This window comes from Mastigoproctus giganteus, chromosome 1 (genome assembly GCF_048544385.1).
Source record: "Mastigoproctus giganteus isolate SK-2022 chromosome 1, ASM4854438v1, whole genome shotgun sequence".
In the NCBI taxonomy this organism is placed as follows: Eukaryota; Metazoa; Arthropoda; class Arachnida; order Uropygi; family Thelyphonidae; genus Mastigoproctus; species Mastigoproctus giganteus.
Genome location: NC_143575.1, coordinates 249,183,164 through 249,202,450, shown reverse-complemented (window position 1 = coordinate 249,202,450; position 19,287 = coordinate 249,183,164). Strand labels below are relative to the sequence as shown.

Sequence of the window (19,287 nt, the reverse complement as noted above, 5' to 3'; positions counted from 1 at the left end):
AGTATTTGTTTCTTATTATGTAAAAAAAAAAAAAAGTTTCTGTTCTTAAATATATTTGAACTCCATAAGAAGCCAAACTTGGCATAGCCTTCTTTTTCATCTGGGAGAGGGTGTAGGCCTGTTCGGATCTAAAATTTTAATCTCCGCACTGTACTGGATTATTACTTATCATAGTGTTCCAGCAATTCTTTTGATTATTTCATCAAGAATGCAGGCCAAGGATATCTGGGAAAAAATGTTGATGTTTGAAGTAATATAGTGTTCTAGGGAATGACCTAGCAATTCTTTTGCATCCTCCTCAAAGTACTTTTAGATGTAATGAATACATCATATCACCATTGGTCCTTCAGGCTGTTGCAGACATTCTCTCAGATAGGCCAGACAAGCTGTACTTGCAACCTGGGAGTCTAAAACGCTGATGGAACATATTCGGGTGACACTCAACTCAAGTGGACCCAATTTTGGAAAAATCTGGTCAGTCTGTGACAGCGAAATCTTCTGCTTGCACCTACATGATGATGGGACTGTTAGTAATCCTGGGTATAACCCCCATGGGCAAGTACACTGTGGGTGACCACCCAGGTGTGAACCAACGTAAGCAGGGGTCGAGGTGTGGTGCCTGCCCCTCTGTGTTATGAGGCAATACTAGGTGGTTGACTCTCATCAACCGGTGCAATACCACCACTTTGCTTATTGGAGGCTTGAAGCGGTGGAACCCATGTTTAGTTTCCAGAGACAAGTTTCGGTCAAACCTTCCCGATCTCTTCCATTTTGCAGTACGACTGACGTCTTTTGAGGTTATGATGGACATCATGGAGAGATCCAAACTTCCTTACATTTTAAGGGTACAGCTCTAAAATGATGTTCACAGGCCAGCCTTTGTAACTCTCTAGGAGGCTTCCGGATCAGCTAGTGTATAATCATGCCACCTCTACTTTGCCAGATAGTGACTGGAGGGAGTCCGAGTAGTATGTATGAGGGGGCATTGTAGAGGCCACGTTATGTCAAGGATCTGGGTATATTCTTACCATGTGTATGCCATATCCAAAAATTTCATTACTTCATACAGCATGTGTTCCTCCCCACTTTTCTTACTATTGAATACAGCATGAATTGTCAAACTAATAGAGTAAGCTTATCTGCGAAAAGATCTAAACCTCCCAAAAACTTCCTAGTTCATTTCACAAATATATACGTTGTCTCAATTCTAATCTCAATGATGTCCATTTCCACTTGCAGTCTGCCAAACCCTGTGCACTTTTTTGACAGAATCTCAGTTATCGGTTGATTCAACCACTACTCATCTCAGTTGAAAAAATTATTCCTTTCGTCTCAAAGGTGGTACTTGTGCATATGTCCATTCTGATATTTCCTGTCAGACGGTAATTTGGAATATCCTCTTTTTCAACCTTCTCTGGCTTAAAATTTCTCTACCTCATTCCGTCAAATTTATCTGTTGTCACTACTGTTCTCCCAACTCCACTAATCACTTGGAGCTCTTTGACTTCCTCTCTTTGCAACTTGACTTTCTCCAGTCCAACTTTCCTAACAGTGAGTTAATTTTCCTTGGTGATTTTAATGTTCACAACTCCAGCTGGTCGAGATGCTGAGGCTTTTGCAATTACTAATGACCTCGCACAGATTGTTCATTTACCTACCAGAATACTGACAATCCTAACCATACAGCCAACACACTTGATCTTTTTCTCACAGACAACCTTTCTATGTACACAGTCGAAGTGAGTGGCCCTTTAGGCACATCAGATCACAACTTGGTGATTGTCTCTTCTCCAATGGAGCCTTTATCTCACGACTATTCCCAACCTTGTGTTGTTTGGCATTACGAGAATGCAAAATGGGATGACCTGCGAGATTTCTTTTCTTCTTTTCCTTGGTCGGATTACTGTTTCAAAAATTCTGATGTCAGTGTTTTCTCAGATCGTGTCAGTGACATTCTTCTTGTAGGAATGGAATCCTTTATTCCACACTCCACTTTAAAATCTCATCCTTTATCTAAAACTTGTTTTTCCAATGAATGTGCTAAGGCTCTTCAAGAGAAGAATCTTGCATATTGTAATTGGCTTCCAATTCTTCAGTTTCATTTTCTGCCTACACCAAAGCTCGCAATTGTAAAGCAGTTATTAATCAGTCCAAACTAGATTTTGAACAGGCTAAGAATGGAAAACTTGCTTCTTGCCCTAATGGTAGCCAAGCATTCTGGTCTCTTGCCAAAGCCATTGGCCACAACTTTTGCCCATCTCTGCTCCCACCTCTGTCAAAACCAGATGGTTCTATTGTCACTTCAGCCAAGGATAAAGCTAACCTGCTAGCATCTCGTTTTTCTTCCAACTCATGTATTAATGATCTTGGTAAAACACCTCCCACCATTCCCAACATGCTCCATTAAATGCCTGATGGTTAGAAAGCTCCAGGTCCTGATGGTATTTCTCCACTTGTTCTCAAAACCTGTGCTCCTGAACTTACTCCTGTTCTTTGCCGCCTTTTTTCACTTTCTTATTCCAAAGGTGTTTTTCCTTCTGCTTGGAAATTTGCACAATATCCAGCCAGTTCCTAAAAAGGGTGACAAATCCCTCCCATCCAATTATCGTCCCATTGCAATTACTTCTACTCTTTCTAAAGTAATGGAGAAATGAATTAACTGCCAACTCTTAAACTACCTAGAATCCTTCTGTCTGATCAACAATCACCAGTATGGATTCTGTCTGTGTGATCCACTAGTGATATTCTGGCTTATGTTACCCATTAATGGATAAATTCAATGGAAAAGTTCGGTGAAACACAAGCAATTGCTCTTGACATCTCAAAGGCTTTCGATCATGTTTGGCATAAGTCTTCTAAACAAGCTTCCATCTTATGGTTTGCCAACTGTTTTTGTAATTGGTTATCCAGTTTTCTCTCTCATCACTCAAGGTGATGGTAGATGGCTCTCTGTCTTCTAACTTCTCCCTTAATGCTGGTGTCCCCCAAGGTTCAGTTCTTTCCCCTACTCTTTTCCTCTTGTATATTAATGACTTTCTTCCATTAACTGGAAATCCTATCCATAGTTTTGCTGACGATCAAACATTGCATTCCAATTTCTAGTTTGAGAAACCTTGACCTACTCAATCAGTTTCAACTTCTCGAATATCCACTGCTTTAAATGCCAATCTCCAGTGGAGCAAAGACAACTTAGTTGATTTCAATCCTTCTAAAACTCAGTCCTGTCTTATATCTCGCAAAAAGGATTCTTTATCTCCTTTCTATGCTTATCTTTGGTGACACTCCAATTTTTAGGCAAGATGATATATCTCTTTTGGGGATTACCCTGATTTCTAATCTCTTGGCACAAGCACATTACAAATATTGCAGCTGTTCACTCTGTACAAATCGCAAATCTGCCCTACCATGGAATATTGTTCCCACATCTGGGGCGTGCCCCCAAAACCTCTCTCAGGCTTCTAGATTCCATTCAGAAGAGGGCAGTTAGGTTAATTAATGACTCGTCTCTAACAGAGTCTCTCCACTTGATGTCTCATAGGTGTACTGTTTCTGCTGCATGCTTTTTCGACAGATGTTTCCATGGGCACTATTCTTCTGAATTGGCTTCTATAATTCCTGCTCTTATCTTCCTCATTTATTCATTCAAATGTTGTTTTGTGGAACAATCTTCCTTCATACGTTTTTCCTGAAAATTACAGTCTATAGAAGTTCAAGTCTAATGTCAACAAATATCTTTCGTTTTTTCAACCTCCAACCCAAGCACGATACTAAGTACTATAGGTTCTAATACCTCTCATGTTTGGGGTTTTCATAAAAAAAAAATAATAATAATAATAAAAAAAAAAAAAAAAAATTATTTCTATTTATAATGATAATATTTTTAGGGCACATCATCACATATGTTAATGCATCTATTGTCTTCACCATGCCTCTGCATCTGCATGTAACAACTTGACTCAGAATAGATGGATTTTGATAAAGTTTTATATTTGGACCTTTTAGAAAGATTTAAAAATCAGGCAATTATTATTATTTTTTTTACCATCCACATGTAATACCTCAACTCCCAGTAGATGGATTTTCATGAAATTTTATATTATGCTTTTAGAATGATTTGGCAAGCATTCCCAAATTTCATTAAAATAAGATCAATAGAAATCTGCAGTTTATATTATTATTATTATTATTTTTTTATAAATATCACACAGGTTATCCATATACTGTAATGCTGGATATTATGTTTATTACATGCACTCACTAGGTAAAGGAATGAATGGGCAATGTGTGGATGCATTGAAATGAAATTTTCTCAGTATGCACATAAGACATTACCTTTTTTTTTTTTTAAATATAAATTATGAAATATTGCTATTTTCTAATACACCTAAAACACCCACTGCATATATTACTTAACTTATTTATAATAGTTTTATAGTCTGCAAATAACGACTGCAAAGATTATGAAAACACAGCACATTACATAGTAATTATATTTTCAACTAAATCAACTTTAATGGCATATATTTTTCAGTTTTCCAATACACTGCAAGAAAATGGGGTAGTAGTGTTTTAAAACAGTTAACCATGAATCTATTTTGAGTACTGGTAAAATAGGCCTAATGACTCTGATGAGTACAATGAACAGCTGTACAGAGAAATGGAGTGGGCCAGTAAATTAGACTGTCTTATAATGTGGGATTTTAACTTCCCAGATACTGACTGGAACTTGTGGTTTGGTTACTTGCACACTAGAAAGGCTTTTGTAGATTTATTGAATGATTGTTTTCGTTTTCTACAGCAGCATGTTCGTGAGGCAACCAAAGGGAGTAATACTCTGGATCTGATTGTCAGCAGTGATCCTTCATGCACTAAGAATCTGCAGATAAAGGAACCACTAGGTGGCAGTGATCACAGTGTGCTGGTGTGGAATTTACTCAAAGATAGTAACTACCATTAGGGGTAAAGAGAAGGGATTTTGCTTTCGTAAAAGGTGACTACAGTGGTCTCAGACAGTTTTTTTAAATTCTATACAGTGGGGCCAACTGATCATGTTACAAACAGCAAATTTTAAAAGTGAAAGCAATCAAAGAATTAATCTTGGAAGCTACTAGGCTTTTCATACCAACCAAGAAATATTGTTTGAGGTTTAGGCCTAAATGGATGTCAGATGAACTAATGAGACTCGTGGCAGAGAAGAAAAATGCATGGGATGCATATAAACTATCCGATGACACAGAAGCCTATGGTAGACATAAGCTGGTCTGATCAAGTCACAAAGAAGGTAGTAGTAGAGGCATGTGATGCAAGAAAGCAAGCATGAGCCAAAAAAAACAAAATGCAATTTCACACATCCATTCCTTTAAAAATATGTCCAGTTCCTACAATATATTTAAGCTATCAACTTCCACAATGACAGATGGAAGATTGTTCCAGCAATCAACTACTTGCTGGCTAAAGACAAATTTCTACAAATCTGTTCTACAACTGTCTTTCCTCATTTGAATTTATGCCCCCTCAGGGGTTTGCAATTTAAGCAAGCAGAAGAATCCGATCAGAATTCAGCCTGCCAACCCATTCAAGGCCCTACACACCTCAATCAGATCACCTCGCAGGTGTCTAGTCTAGAGATGCTGCAACTTGCAGAACTTAAGCCTTCCTTTTTTTTCCCTTTGTTCCATGACCAATCTCGTTGCCCTTCTCTGTACTCATTCCACCAGCTCTACATTCTTCCTAAAATGAGGCCTCCAGACCTGTATGCAGTACTCAAGGCGTGGCCTGACGATTGCCTTATACAAAGGGATAACACCTCCTTTTCCCTACTAGCAAAATTCCTGTATATCACTGACAGTACCCCATGACCTGATCTGATAACCTGTCTGTACTGCTCAGAAAACTTCATATCTGCTTGCACAATTACTCTCAGGTCTTTTTAATTTTCTAGCCCCCCTAAGTGTAGTACCACACAGTTGGTACATTTCTCTGAGGTAACTTCTACCCAAGGCTAGAGAGTTGAAGGCAAAAGATGCAAAGAAAAACAGCAAAGAGTTCTTTACTTATGTAAACTCTTGGAGGAATGGAATGAATCAGATTGGTTCACTTAGCATCAGCAGAGGCATATTGATGCAAGAAAGCAAGCTTATACAGCATCAGCCAAAAAATCACTTGATATCGATGATTCGACAGTTGGTGATCCTTCTCAGGTAGATGACAAACAATGAGTATTTAGCATCTACATTCACACATGAGGAGATATTCAGGGAGGGGAATGATAGAAGTTTATCAAACTCTGGCAGGAAGCTAAATGATTTTGTAATAACTGAGAGCAAAATGGAAGAGAAATTGTTGAAGTTAAACATAAGAAAAGCACCTGGGGTGGATGGGATCTATCCAGTTATATCATCTACATTCAAATGGAATGGGCAAGTAAGCATCAATGTCTTATTATGGGTGATTTCAATTTGCCTCTAATTGATTGGAGAAAATGGGAAGGAAACTCGACATGGGGAACAAAATTTTTAAATCAACTAGATGACTTATTTGTATCAACATGTCAGGGAAAGTACTAGAGAAAATAATATCCTAGACTTCATCATCACCCATGAATCAGATGACATAACAGAGCTGACAGTAGAGGAACCAGTAGCAGAAAGTGATCACGGAGTTCTACGGTGGATGATGATGAGAGAGAGGTAGCAGCAGTAAAAGGCAAAGGAATGGGTTTTAATTTCAGAAAAGGAAATTATGATGCCTTAAGGTACTACATGGCCTCTATTAACTGGGTAGATATCGCGCAGAGAATGAATGCATTTGAACTGTGGGAAGCTTTTAAAACATTAATCACAGATGCCTTGAATGCGTATATACCATTAAAAAAAAAAACTCCACGAGGAGGGTTCCAAGTTGGATGAATAGTGAAGTTGCCACATTACCTGAGCAGAAAAAGGTGGCATGGAAAGGTTACAGAGCAATAAAAAGTACTGAAGCCTATAACAGCTACAAGGTGATCTGTAATGGAGCCACAGAAAAGGTTCCACAGGCAAAGGCAGTTTATGAGAAATCACTAGCAAACAGAGCAAAGGGGGGGGGGGGAAGATGAGGAATTCACATATATAAATTCCAAGAAGAGCAGGGCAAACCAGATCGGACCTTTACGCAAGGGAAAGGCGATATTATTAAATACACCAGCTGCCATTGCAGATGAACTCAACAGTTATTTTGCATCGATATTTACAAATGAAAAACCTTTTGTGGCAATGGGAAATTGTGGGGGCGAAGTTGAAAAATATGTAATTAATGATATTGAAATTTTGCAAGATTATTTAATGAAAAAACTTGAGCCTACAGACCAGTAAGGCTCCTGGAGTTCATGGAATATCTTAAGGGAGGCGGCAAGTGAGTGCATTGAACAATTGAGGCTAATTATGCGAGCATCACTAGACTCTGAGGAGATTCCCTTGGATTGGAAAAGTGCCAATGTATCTCCCATACATAAGGGTGGCTCTAAAAGTGAAGTGGGAAATTATTGACCTGTCAGTCTGACTTCAGTGGTAGGGAAAATCATGGAGGCAATGATCAAAGGTGAAATTCAGGATCATTTGGATCGAATTGAAATTTTCAAGGATACTCACAGCATGGTTTTGTAAAGGGAAAATCACGTTTAACAAATCTGGTTCGCTATTTCGAAAGGGTCACTCACGAGCTGGATTTAGGGAATAATTTCGACATTATTTATTTAGATTTCAGCAAAGCTTTTGACTCAGTCCCACATGAGCGGTTGCTTTATAAGCTGGAACAGGTTGGAATCACTGGGAAAATCCTTAGATGGATAGCAGGATGGCTCCAGGGCAGGAAGCAGAGGGTTGTGATAAATGGCCATTCCTCAGATTGGGTTGATGTAAGAAGTGGGGTTCCCCAAGTATCAGTATTAGGACCACTGTTGTTTTCAATTTTCATAAACGACATTGATGAAGGGATAGAGGGCTTGATGTCTAAATTTGCAGATGATGTTAAAATTTGTAGAGTGGTTAATGATCACTGTCAAGCTGAGCTTCTTCAGAGAGACCTAGGTAGACTTCAGGAATGGTCAGAAAAATGGCAGCTATGCTTTAATCCAACAAAGTGTAAGGTATTACACCTGGGAAACAGTAATCCCAAAATAACTTATTCACTTGGTGGGGTTCAACTAAACCCAGTACTGGAGGAAAGGGACTTGGGTGTTACGATATGGTCAGACATGAAATTCTCTGAGCATTGTAAACAGGTTGCAAGGAAGGCCCATGGTGTCCTATCGATGATCTATCGAACTTTTGCAAGTAGAGATAGGGATGTGATAATCCCATTATATAAGGCTTTTGTTAGACCACACTTGGAATACTGTGTTCAAGTATGGAGACCGCACCTAAAGAAAGACATCGAGCTTCTTGAGAGGGTGCAAAGACGGGTCACTCGCCTGGTGAGATCGGCAAAAGGGCGTCCTTATGAAGAAAGACTTCGAATATGTGGGTTGCAGAGTTTGGAAACTAGACACCTTAGAGGAGATTTGATTGCGGTGTTTAAGACTCTGAGAGGCTTCAGTAAAATGAATGAGGACGAAATTTTCAAGATTATAAATGATGCTAGAACTAGGGGACATAAATTCAAGTTACGGGGGGGGGGGGGGGATGTTTAGATTGGGTTGCAGGAAGTTTTATTTTAGCCAGCGAGTTATAAATTACTGGAATAAGTTGCCTAGATGGGTGGTAGAGGCTGACAGTTTGGGGAAATTAAAAGGTCATCTGGATAGTACCTTCGGGTCAGGGAAGTGCATAGGATGATAGGTTTAATTTCCTTTTTTTTTATTAATTATTATTATTTATTTATTTTTTTTTTTTATCATTGTTTTGTTCAGGTTTTTTTTTTTTTTTTTTCTTTTTTTGGCTGGTGCAGCATAAGCCATAGGCTTTCTTGCACCATGTGGCCATTATTAATACTAATACTAAAGGAGACAGCAAAGAAATTAAGGAAACCCTTAGCCATAATTATGAGAGCATCCTTGGACTCAGGGGAGATCCCAATGGATTGGAGATGCGCAAATGTTCCTGTATTTCATTACCCTTTGATCCCCCTAATTCACAAAGGGGGATCAAAGGGTAACACAATAATTACAGACCTGTTAGTTTAAATTCTGTTCCAGAGAAATTAATGGAGGTTAAAGCAGCACTGCAGGATCATCTAGACAAGACTGTAGTTATAGTCTAGGCACAGCATGGGCTTGTTAAAGGGAAGTCTTGTCTGACCAATTTGATTGAATACTATGATGTGGTCACAAAGGAACTGGATGCAAAAAATAATTTTGATATCATATATTTGGATTTTAGGAAAGCTTTTGATATTGTTAAACCTGGAAGACCACAGTACAAATTGGAGCTGTATGGCATTAAGGGCAAATTGTTGCTATGGATAAAGGGATGGTTGAGTGGGAGAAGACAGAGTGGTAACCAGCGGACAATGCTCTTCGTGGTCTAATATTATTAGTGGAGTCCCCCAGATTATTTGATCCATTGTTGTTTTCTGTATTTATTAACGATATTGATGAGGGTATATCAGGCTTAATGCCCAAGTTTGCAGACGATATGAAGGTTGGCAGGGTTGTTAATGACAGTGCACTACTGCAACAGGATCTAGAAAAATTGAACAAACGGGCTGAGAGGTGGCAACTGAAGTTTAACGTTGACACATGTAAAGTACTACATATGGTAAGCAGTAACCCCAGAGTAACGTATCAACTGTGTGGTACTACACTGACAGTGATAGAGAACGAAAAGAACCTGAGGATAATTGTGCAGGCAGATATGAAGTTTTCTGAGCAGTGCAGACAGTGTGCAAGAGTAGCTCATGGTGTCTTGTCAATGATACACAGAAATTTTTCTAGCGGGATAAAGAGGTGATTATCCCCCTGTATAAGGCTATGGTCAAGCCATACTGAGTACTGTATACCGGTCTGGAGGCCTCATTTTAGGAAGGATGGAGAGTTGCTGGAATGAGTACAGAGAAGGGCAACGAGATTGGTGAATGGAACACAGGGCTGCTCTTACGAAGAAAGGCTTAAGTTGTGCAAATTGCAGTATCTGGAGACTAGGCATCTGCGAGGTGATCTGATTTAGGTGTATAAGGCCATGAACGGTTTGAACCTTGCCCAGATTAATCGCCTGAGGGGATATAAATTCAAATTGAGGAAAGACAGTTGTAGAATAGACGTGCAGGAATTTGCTTTAAGCCAGCAGGTGGTTGATTGCTGGAACATATTTAACCTCAGGGGCTCACATCTGGTGAGTATGGACTTTGCACATTCAGGACCTGAGCTGGATATCATCATTATTCTCTTTCTTGGTGATTTCCTTTTACTTTTTTTGACTTGTTCTCTCTCTCTCTCTCTCTCTCTCTCTCTCTCTCTCTCTCTCTCTCTCTCGGTATAAATCGAAATTTTTTTTTTTTTTGGCTGGTGCAGCAAAAGCCTCAGCCTTCCTTGCATCATATGGCTAATTATAATAATAATAACTTCCATCTGGTGTTGTGGAAGTTGACAGCTTAAATAAATTCAAGATAGAACTAGACAAACATTTAATCTTGCTTTCTTGCATCATATGCCTCTACTAATGCTAATTATAATGTTGGCCTTCTATTGTTGGGCTTATGCTCATATTAGAGATTATTATTAGCCATATGGTGCAAGGAAGCCTGAGGCTTATGCTGCACCAGCCAAAAAAAAAAAAAATTTCTGAATTACTCAGAGAGAGAGAGAGAGAGAGAGAGAGAGAGAGAGAGAGAGAGAGAGAGAGAGAGAGAGAGAGAGAGAGAGAAGGGAATCACCAAGAAAGAGAAGAATGATGATATCCTGCTCAGGACCTTGGGTGTGCAAGCCCATACTCACCAGATGCGAGACCCTGGGTGACACTATTATCCATTGTTAATATTATTTTAATATAAACAGCATTATGAAAAAAGGTAAATCTGTTATTCATTTAGAACTGAAGGCACCAACGATGATAGCTGTTTTGAGTCTTGCTCATCTCTCATCAGATAACATGGTTACACTTATGCAAACCAGTAATGTATCAAAATTTTACATGCAGACAAGTGATGGATGGAAGAAAACATTCCAGTTAAACACAAAGTTGCACATGCCTTTAATCCTTAATGCTGGGCTGCATTTGTCTGACACACACACACATTTTGCTGCTTTGCTGTGAAAGAAATGTGGTCCAGTATTAGGGGTTAGAAGTACACATAATTTTTGTAATATGTTTAACTGGAAATTTTCTTCCATACACCACTTGGCTACTCACTCAGACTTCATATGTCATTCATCAATCAGTACAAGTTTCCTAATTGCAGTCACACATAGGCTGATGAGAGGCAAAAAGTCTTGAAACAGCTGTATGGTAGTGGTGCTGCTTGAATTTTAAATAAATAGCAGAGTTACCTTTTATTGGTGATGTTATTTATATCAAAATATTAGCAATTTAGGTCAATTCCTGAGTAATGGTGTTGTCCCTAATGTAGGCATAATTCCAAAAGTCAGTGTGTCACTGGGGGACTAAAAAATCTGAACAAAAATAGACCAAGACAGAAATACTTAGTTTTCAAATTATTCAATTCATGCATTGACCTAACCCCATAACCTGTACTATTCATCTTTATCTTTGTTTAGTTATTTTTCTTCTCCACCTCATGTATCATGAGAATGATACTTAAATTCTTACAGCATTGAAAAATTTCAATTGAAAAAAGGGTTCTATAATAAACAATAAATATATTTTTCAAAATTATAATATATCTAAATTACCACTCTTATACCATGTGGGGTTTTAATATATTTTATTTAGGTGTTACCTAAACTAATATACACTGAGTAATGTTTCAGGTACCTTGCCAATACCCATCATCAGATCTTGCTGGTGACTGATTCCTCCTGCCGGACGCTCAGACCTAAATGGGCGTTTAGGTCTGAGTGCCCGGCAGGCTCATTTAGGTCTGAGCATCAAGCAGGAGGAATTGGTCAGCAGCAAAGTCTGATGATGGGTATCGGCAAGATACCTGAAACATTACTCAATGTATATTAGTTTAGGTAACACCTAAACAAAATATTAAAACTCCATGTGGTAATTTAGATATATTATAATTTAAAATGGATAGAAACCATGTAACGTCCTTTCCTAACCATATTAAACAACAAATATTTATTACTTCACTTGTTTTAAAATATTTATCCAAAAAATTTAAATTTTATTGAAATTAAAACAAAATAATGACTCAGACCAGAGAAGCAAAGCAAAATGCTCAAGCTAATGGGAGTGCTGTGGCACAGAAGAGAACTGAGGGGGGCAGTTGCCCTCTGAATCACAGCCTTTTAAAATGCACTGCTTGCATGATGTTTGTGGAGCAATCGGGTACGGGACATAATATTGCCATGGAGGATGTCTTTGTGTGTGTGCGATGCAAGGAGTGTAACGAAATCAGGCGACAACTCAGCGTTGTTATGGGCCTATATGAGAGCTTGAAGGACAGGGTGGATGCCCTCGAAGGATCTAAAGTGAGGGGCCCATCAAGCTCTCAGCTGCCCACATCAACGAGAGAGCTTGAACTTGGTCATCATGCAACACAACGGCAACCCCCAAGGCAGAATGCGCTGGTCCCACAGGAACTAGTAGTTGTTGGTGACTCTATTGTCAGGGAAACGGGGAACATGCTTTGTAAAAAGGATAGGTGGAACAGGACCAGGGTATGTCTGCCAGGGGCAAAGGTTGATGACGTTGTAGAGCAGATATCATCTTTTAAAGGCACAAAGGGTGATATAGTTGTACACGTTGGCACTAATGATATTAAGAGTAGGAGACCGGCAGAATTATTTAACAAGTACAGGTCACTGTTGAAAAAAAGCCGTGAATTAGGGTTGAATTTGAAAGTGTCTGCAATTCTGCCCAGACACGAGAGGAGGGAGTATATGATGAGAGCCTTGTCGATCAATTCGGCCCTGGAAAGATTGTGCAAGGCTCAAGGGGTAGAATTTTTTTCAGACTGGTCTGTACTGGTTAACAGACGGGACTGCTTCTACAGGGATGTGATACACTTAAATAGAAAGTGTTGCAAGAATATTTGCTGATGCTATCGAGGCAGTGTTAGGTGGGTCAGAAAACTGCTAGCTTGGGGGGATACAAGGACTAATTAGATTAACAGTAGCCACTGGCAGAGCTTGCACTGCTTCTATTGGAATGAGCAGAAGCCTGGAAAACAAGATGCAGGATATTTCAGAGACTGCTGGGAGTCATTGCGGTACAAGTAAACACATGGGTTGTGTTAGGGTAGCTAAGAATAGAAACAGGTGCATGTATACTTGCATGTACACCAATGCTAGGAGTTTGGTAAATAAATTTGATGAATTTGAGGTATTTCTCAAAGCATCAAAGGTGGATATTGTTGGGATATCAGAGACGTGGTGTCACACAGATATAAGGAATGCAGAACTGGAATGGGGAGTACAATGTCTACAGAAAGGAAAGACAGGATAGGAAGGGAGGAGGGGTTATGCTATTAGTTAAGAAACACATAAAATCCAAGGAAGTGAAGCCAGTCGACATCGCTGGACAGTGCAGCATCGAGTCAGTTTGGTGTGACATAAGCATTGGGAGATTAAAACAGAGTAGGAGTGTGCTATAGGCCTAATGACTCGGATGAGTATAATAAGGAACTGTACAGGGAAATAGAGTGGGCCAGTAAATCAGAGAGTCTTATAATGGGGGATTTTAATTTCCCAGATATTGACTGGAATTTGTGGGTTGGGCACTCACACACTAGCAAGGCTTTTGGGGATTTATTGGATGATTGTTTTCTACATCAGCATGTTCGGGAGGCAACTAGAGGAAGTAATACTCTTGATTTGATTATCAGTAGTGATTCTTCATGCATTAAGAATCTGCAGATAGAGGAACCACTAGGTGGCAGTGATCACAGTGTGCTGAAGTGGGATTTACTCAAAGAGGTAAATACCATCAGGGGTAAAGGGAAAGGTTATTGCTTTCGTAAAGGTGACTACGGTGGTCTGAGACAGTATTTAAATTCTATACAGTGGGACCAACTGATGATGTTACCAATAGCAAATTCAAAATCGGAAGCATTTAAGGAACTTATCTTGGAAGCTATTAGACTTTACATACCAACTACGAAATATTGTTCAAGGTTTAGGCCTAAATGGATGTCAGATGAACTAATGAGACATATGGCAGAGAAGAAAAATGCATGGGATACATATAAATTAACACGTGACACAGAAGCCTATGATAGATATAAGCTGGTCTGTAACCAAGTTATAAAGGAGGTTAGGCAGGCGAAGGCAGATTACGAGAAATCTTTGGCAAGGGATGCAAAGAAAAACAGCAAAGAGTTCTTTACTTATGTAAACTCTAGAAGGAAGGGGATGAATCAGATTTGTCCATTGATATCGATGGCTCAACTGTTGATGATCCTGCTCAAGTAGCTAACAAACTAAATGAATATTTTGCATCGACATTCACACATGAGCAGTTATTCAGCGAGGGGAATGCCAGAGGTGTATTCAACTCTGGCAGTAAGCTAGATAATCTTGTAATAACTGAGAGTAAAGTGGAGGAGAAATTGTTGAAGATAAACACAAGAAAGGCACCTGGGGTTGATGGGATCTATCCAGTTATATTAAAGGAAGCAGCAAAGGAAGTAAGCAAACCCTTAGCCATAATTATGAGAGCTTCTTTGGACTCAGGGGAGGTACCCATAGACTGGAGATGTGCAAATGTGACCCCAATTCACAAAGGAGGATCAAAGGCTGACACAAATAATTATAGACCTGTAAGTTTAACTTCTGTTCCAGGAAAATTAATGGAGGCACTGGTTAAAGAAGCACTGCAGGATCATCTAGACAAGACTTCAGTTATAGCTCGGACACAGCATGGTTTTGTTAAGGGGAAGTCTTGCCTGAACCATTCGATTGGATACTATGATGCAGTCAAAAAAGAACTGGATGCAGGGAATAACTTTGATATTATATACTTGGATCTTAGAAAGTCTTTTGATACTGTTGCACATGGAAGACTGCTGCACAAATTGGAGCAGTGTGTCATTGGAGGCAAATTGCTGCTATGGATAAAGGGGTGGCTGAGTGGGAGAAGACAGAGAGTGGTAATCAATGGACACTGCTCATCGTGGACTAATGTTATTAGTTGAGTCCCTCAGGGTTCAGTGTTGGGTCCATTATTGTTTTCTGTATTTATAAATAATATTGATGATGGTATATCAAGCTTAATGTCTAAGTTTGCAGACGATACAAAGGTTGGTAGGGTTGTTAAGACATTACTGACGCTATGCTGCTGCAACAGTATCTGGAGCAATGAAGTTTAATGTTGACAAATGTAAAGTACTACATATGGGAAACAGCAACCCCAGAGCAACGTATCAACTGTGTGGTACTACACTGACAGTGGTAGAGAATGAAAAGGACCTGGGGATAATTGTGCAGGCAGATATGAAGTTCTATGAGCAGTGCAGACGGGCTGCAAGAGTAGCTCATGGTGTCTTCTCAATGATATACAGGAATTTTTCTAGCAGGGATAAGGAGGTGATTATTCCCTTGTATAAGGCAATGGTCAGGCCACACCTCGAGTACTGTATACAGGTCTGGAGGCCTCATTTCAAGAACGATGTAGAGCTGCTGGAACGAGTACAGAGAAGGGCAACAAGTTTGGTGAATGAAACAAAGGGGTGCTCTTACGAAGAAAGGCTTAAGTTTTGCAAATTACAGTGTTTGGAGACTGGACACTGGCGAGATGATCTGATAGAGGTGTATAAAGCGTTGAATGGTTTGAGCATGCTCAATGCTGATGGGATTCTGCCTCTTGCTCAGAATAATCACCTGAGAGGGCATAAATTCAAATTGAGGAAAGACAGATATAGGATAGATGAGCGGAAATTTGTCTTTAGCCAGTGGGTAGTTGGTTCGTGGAACAGACTTCCATCCCCTGTTGTGGAAGTTGATAGCCTAAATAAATTTAAGGCTCAGCTGGACAGGTATTTCGAACAAATGGAGTGGTGAAGTGGAAATTTCTTTTTTTTTTTTTGGCTGATGCTGCATAAGCTTGCTTTCTTGCATCATATGCCTCTACTAATACTAATGCTAAAATTCCTTAAAATCATTAATTATAAAATACATGGTTTGTTTTACTTCTTACCGGAAAATGGCTTAGAACTACTTGATTTAAGACAGTGGAAAACAGATTGTAGACACCAACATTCAATCCTGTAAAATATATTTCCATTAATTTTAAGATATTATGTAAAGCATAATATATGCTTTTGAAAAAACAATGCTGGCATTTTAAATTTCAATATTTACATCAGGTTTATTAAAAAAGCATATTATTCCCCTATTCAAACGTTAAGCGCCATTAGTTTCAAGATGACAATTCAACAGGAAGTAGTGTGTTTTATGGGATGTTAAAGTTGAATCCATGATACAAGTGGAGCCTGAATTTTGGTGTACATAGCAGGCTAACAGACTTCATAATAAATATATCCAGTGGTGATGTAATCAATTTAAAATAACTGAGAGCATTGAGAAATGTAAATCTGCAGGCCAGCTGGGGAACCCCGAGGATACTACCATTGATAATATTCATGAAGCAAGCATTTTTACGCACTCTTAAAAAGTCAATTACCTACAGAAGTTTAGGGTTGAATATTCCTCAGTTCATAAGGTATTTCTGAAAAAAAAAAAAAAAAAAAAAATTGTGATACAAGTCCTGTAAAGTACTGAAGGTACAACATGTCATTGAAAATGAATCACTTTCACTTTTAATTTGCTAATATTGATATGTAGTAGACAGAAAAAGATTATCTGAACAAAGCTATATTTTCTAATGAGGCAATATTCCACATCAGTTCCTAATGTAGAATGTTGCCTCACACACATAACTGTTGAATAGGGTTCCAGCAATCTTAACAAATACCTAGTTCTGGAAGAGAAGTACTCCCATAGTGATTATGCATTGTCAATTGCAGAAAGGGTAGGATTGTTTTTCTTCACATAAAAAAAACAATAAACAGTAATGCATTTCTGGACATGGTAGAAAATTGCATTTTTTCATAGCATGAAGATTGTTAACATCATGCTCACATATTCCAGCAAGAAGGCACACCTCCACATTTTGGTAATATTTGGTTACAATCATTGAATGCTCAGGTTCCAAATAAGTGGATGGGTGTAGGAGGCAGAATTTCTTGGTTTCTCTGTTCATCCTATCTCAGTCCATTATATTATTTTTTAAAGGAGAGGGATATGTAAAGAACAATGAATAACATTGTACCACAGTAACATTGCTACAACAGTTAAAAGGAGGAATATCAGATTAGAGGTACAAAGCCAAGCTCATATTTAAATACACCTAAAAAAAAAAAAGCTGTTTATTTAAAGTCACAGTTTTATATTAAATTTTCTTTTATAGTGTTCAATAAATAATTAGATTTGAAATACCAGCATTCTTTTATGGAAACCCTGTATATTTTTTTAAATTTCTTTTTTAATAAAAATTCAGGTCAAAAGCTTCAGAAAAATTTAGAGACTTTTATAAAAGTTGGTGCAAATGCATCATCTCTATACACAATAAATCTTATACAGATCAATAAATATTGAAATTTGAAATACCAGCATTCTTTTATAGAAACCCTGTATATATATATATATATATATATATATATATATATCATTAAAATATGTACTACTTAAATAAAAATTAAACAGATTAAGGATTTTATAAACTACAGTAACCTATAGTTCATAAAGTTTTGAAATAAATCCTACCACAAAAGGAAAATTAAAGTTTGGTCACCTGTTTCCTGAGTGCAGTGTAAAACTGACAGAAACTAGATCATTAGAATGATGATTAAGTGTTAGCCAGTAAAATAATTTAATTACAAATAGATACTGAATATCTTTAATTACAAACAGATACTGTAGCTTTCGAGACAAAAATCGTGCCTCTTTTTCAATAGAAAAATTGAAACTTAATTATTCTAACGGACACAATTATGCGTGCAGTGAGGTGTGCGAGGTAGGTCATTCAATCATTAAACTGGTATTCATTGTTCCTGCATGGACGTGCACAGTTTTTCCTCCAGCCGCCGAGTTGGAGCAGAAATTTTCTTTGCTTTAAACCATGCATAGACAAGTTTATTGACACATGACTCCAGACGTTTTAAGACTTTAATGGGTGGATCTGTCACAGATTCATATACATTGGGGTCTTGTAAGAGGACCAGGGCTTTCTCTCGGTAGGCTGACCGGTCTAATATGACAGTGCGACATCCCTTGTCGGCGGGAAGCACGATGATGGTGTTGTCCTTTCTTATAGAGGAAAGGGTGGCATGCTGACGCTGATTACGGTTTAAGCAGGTGGGCCGTGTGCTTCGGAGGATGGTGGCTGTTTTGAAACGTTTCAAAACAGCCACCATCTGGTAGTTGGCAGCCCGTGGCATGAAGAAGCCACGGGCTGCCAACTGCCACAGTTTTATGGGTTACCAAAAATCCATAAGCCAGGTGTTCCTCTCCGGCCCATAATGTCCTGCTGCAATGCACATACATATGAACTGTCCAAATTTATTGCACGACTCCTCATACCTCTTGTAGTAAGTACCACCCACACTGTCAATAACAGCGGCGAATTCATTCGCCTTATTAAAGAACTCTCAATTTCTGACAACGCTGTTATGACATCATTTGATGTAGTGTCGGTATTTACATCAATCCCTGTCCAACAGGCCGTACACCGCACCAAGACGCTCCTTGAGAATGACTCAAACCTTCCAAACAGAACATCACTGTCTACTGACAATATCCGTACTGCCCTCAACCTGTGCTTGTCAGGCAGAATCTTTACCTTTGAGGATTCCGTATACCAGAAAGTACATGGCACTGCTATGGGTGCTCCTGTTAGTTCCGTAGTAGCCAACATTGCCATAGAAGAATTGGAAGAACAGATATTCCTGAACCCACCAGTACCTATTACAACATGGTGCAGATACGTTGATAACATCTTCACCGTCACATCCCATGTGGCTCTGAAACAACATTGCTAGAATATCTCAATTCCCTTGTCTGTGTTCATCCAGTTCACTCTAGAGTTAGAGGTTAACAGATCTCTCCCATTCCTGGATGTCCTAGTAAAACGCATGGGCCCAAATATAGAAACCTAAGTATACTGTAAGCCTATGTGGTGCAGACAGTTC

The 19,287-nt window shown here is 38.8% G+C and overlaps 1 protein-coding gene across 1 annotated transcript in view; it reads right to left on the bottom strand.

The window, feature by feature from the left end:
• Positions 1 to 19,287, bottom strand: part of LOC150091742 (choline/ethanolamine transporter flvcr2a-like) — a 129,228-nt gene that overhangs the window by 50,123 nt on the left and 59,818 nt on the right. The window contains exon 6 of the mRNA XM_090376798.1: positions 16,236 to 16,303. Coding sequence (XP_090232924.1) covers positions 16,236 to 16,303 — 68 coding nt within the window. The remainder of the gene's footprint in view (positions 1 to 16,235; positions 16,304 to 19,287) is intronic.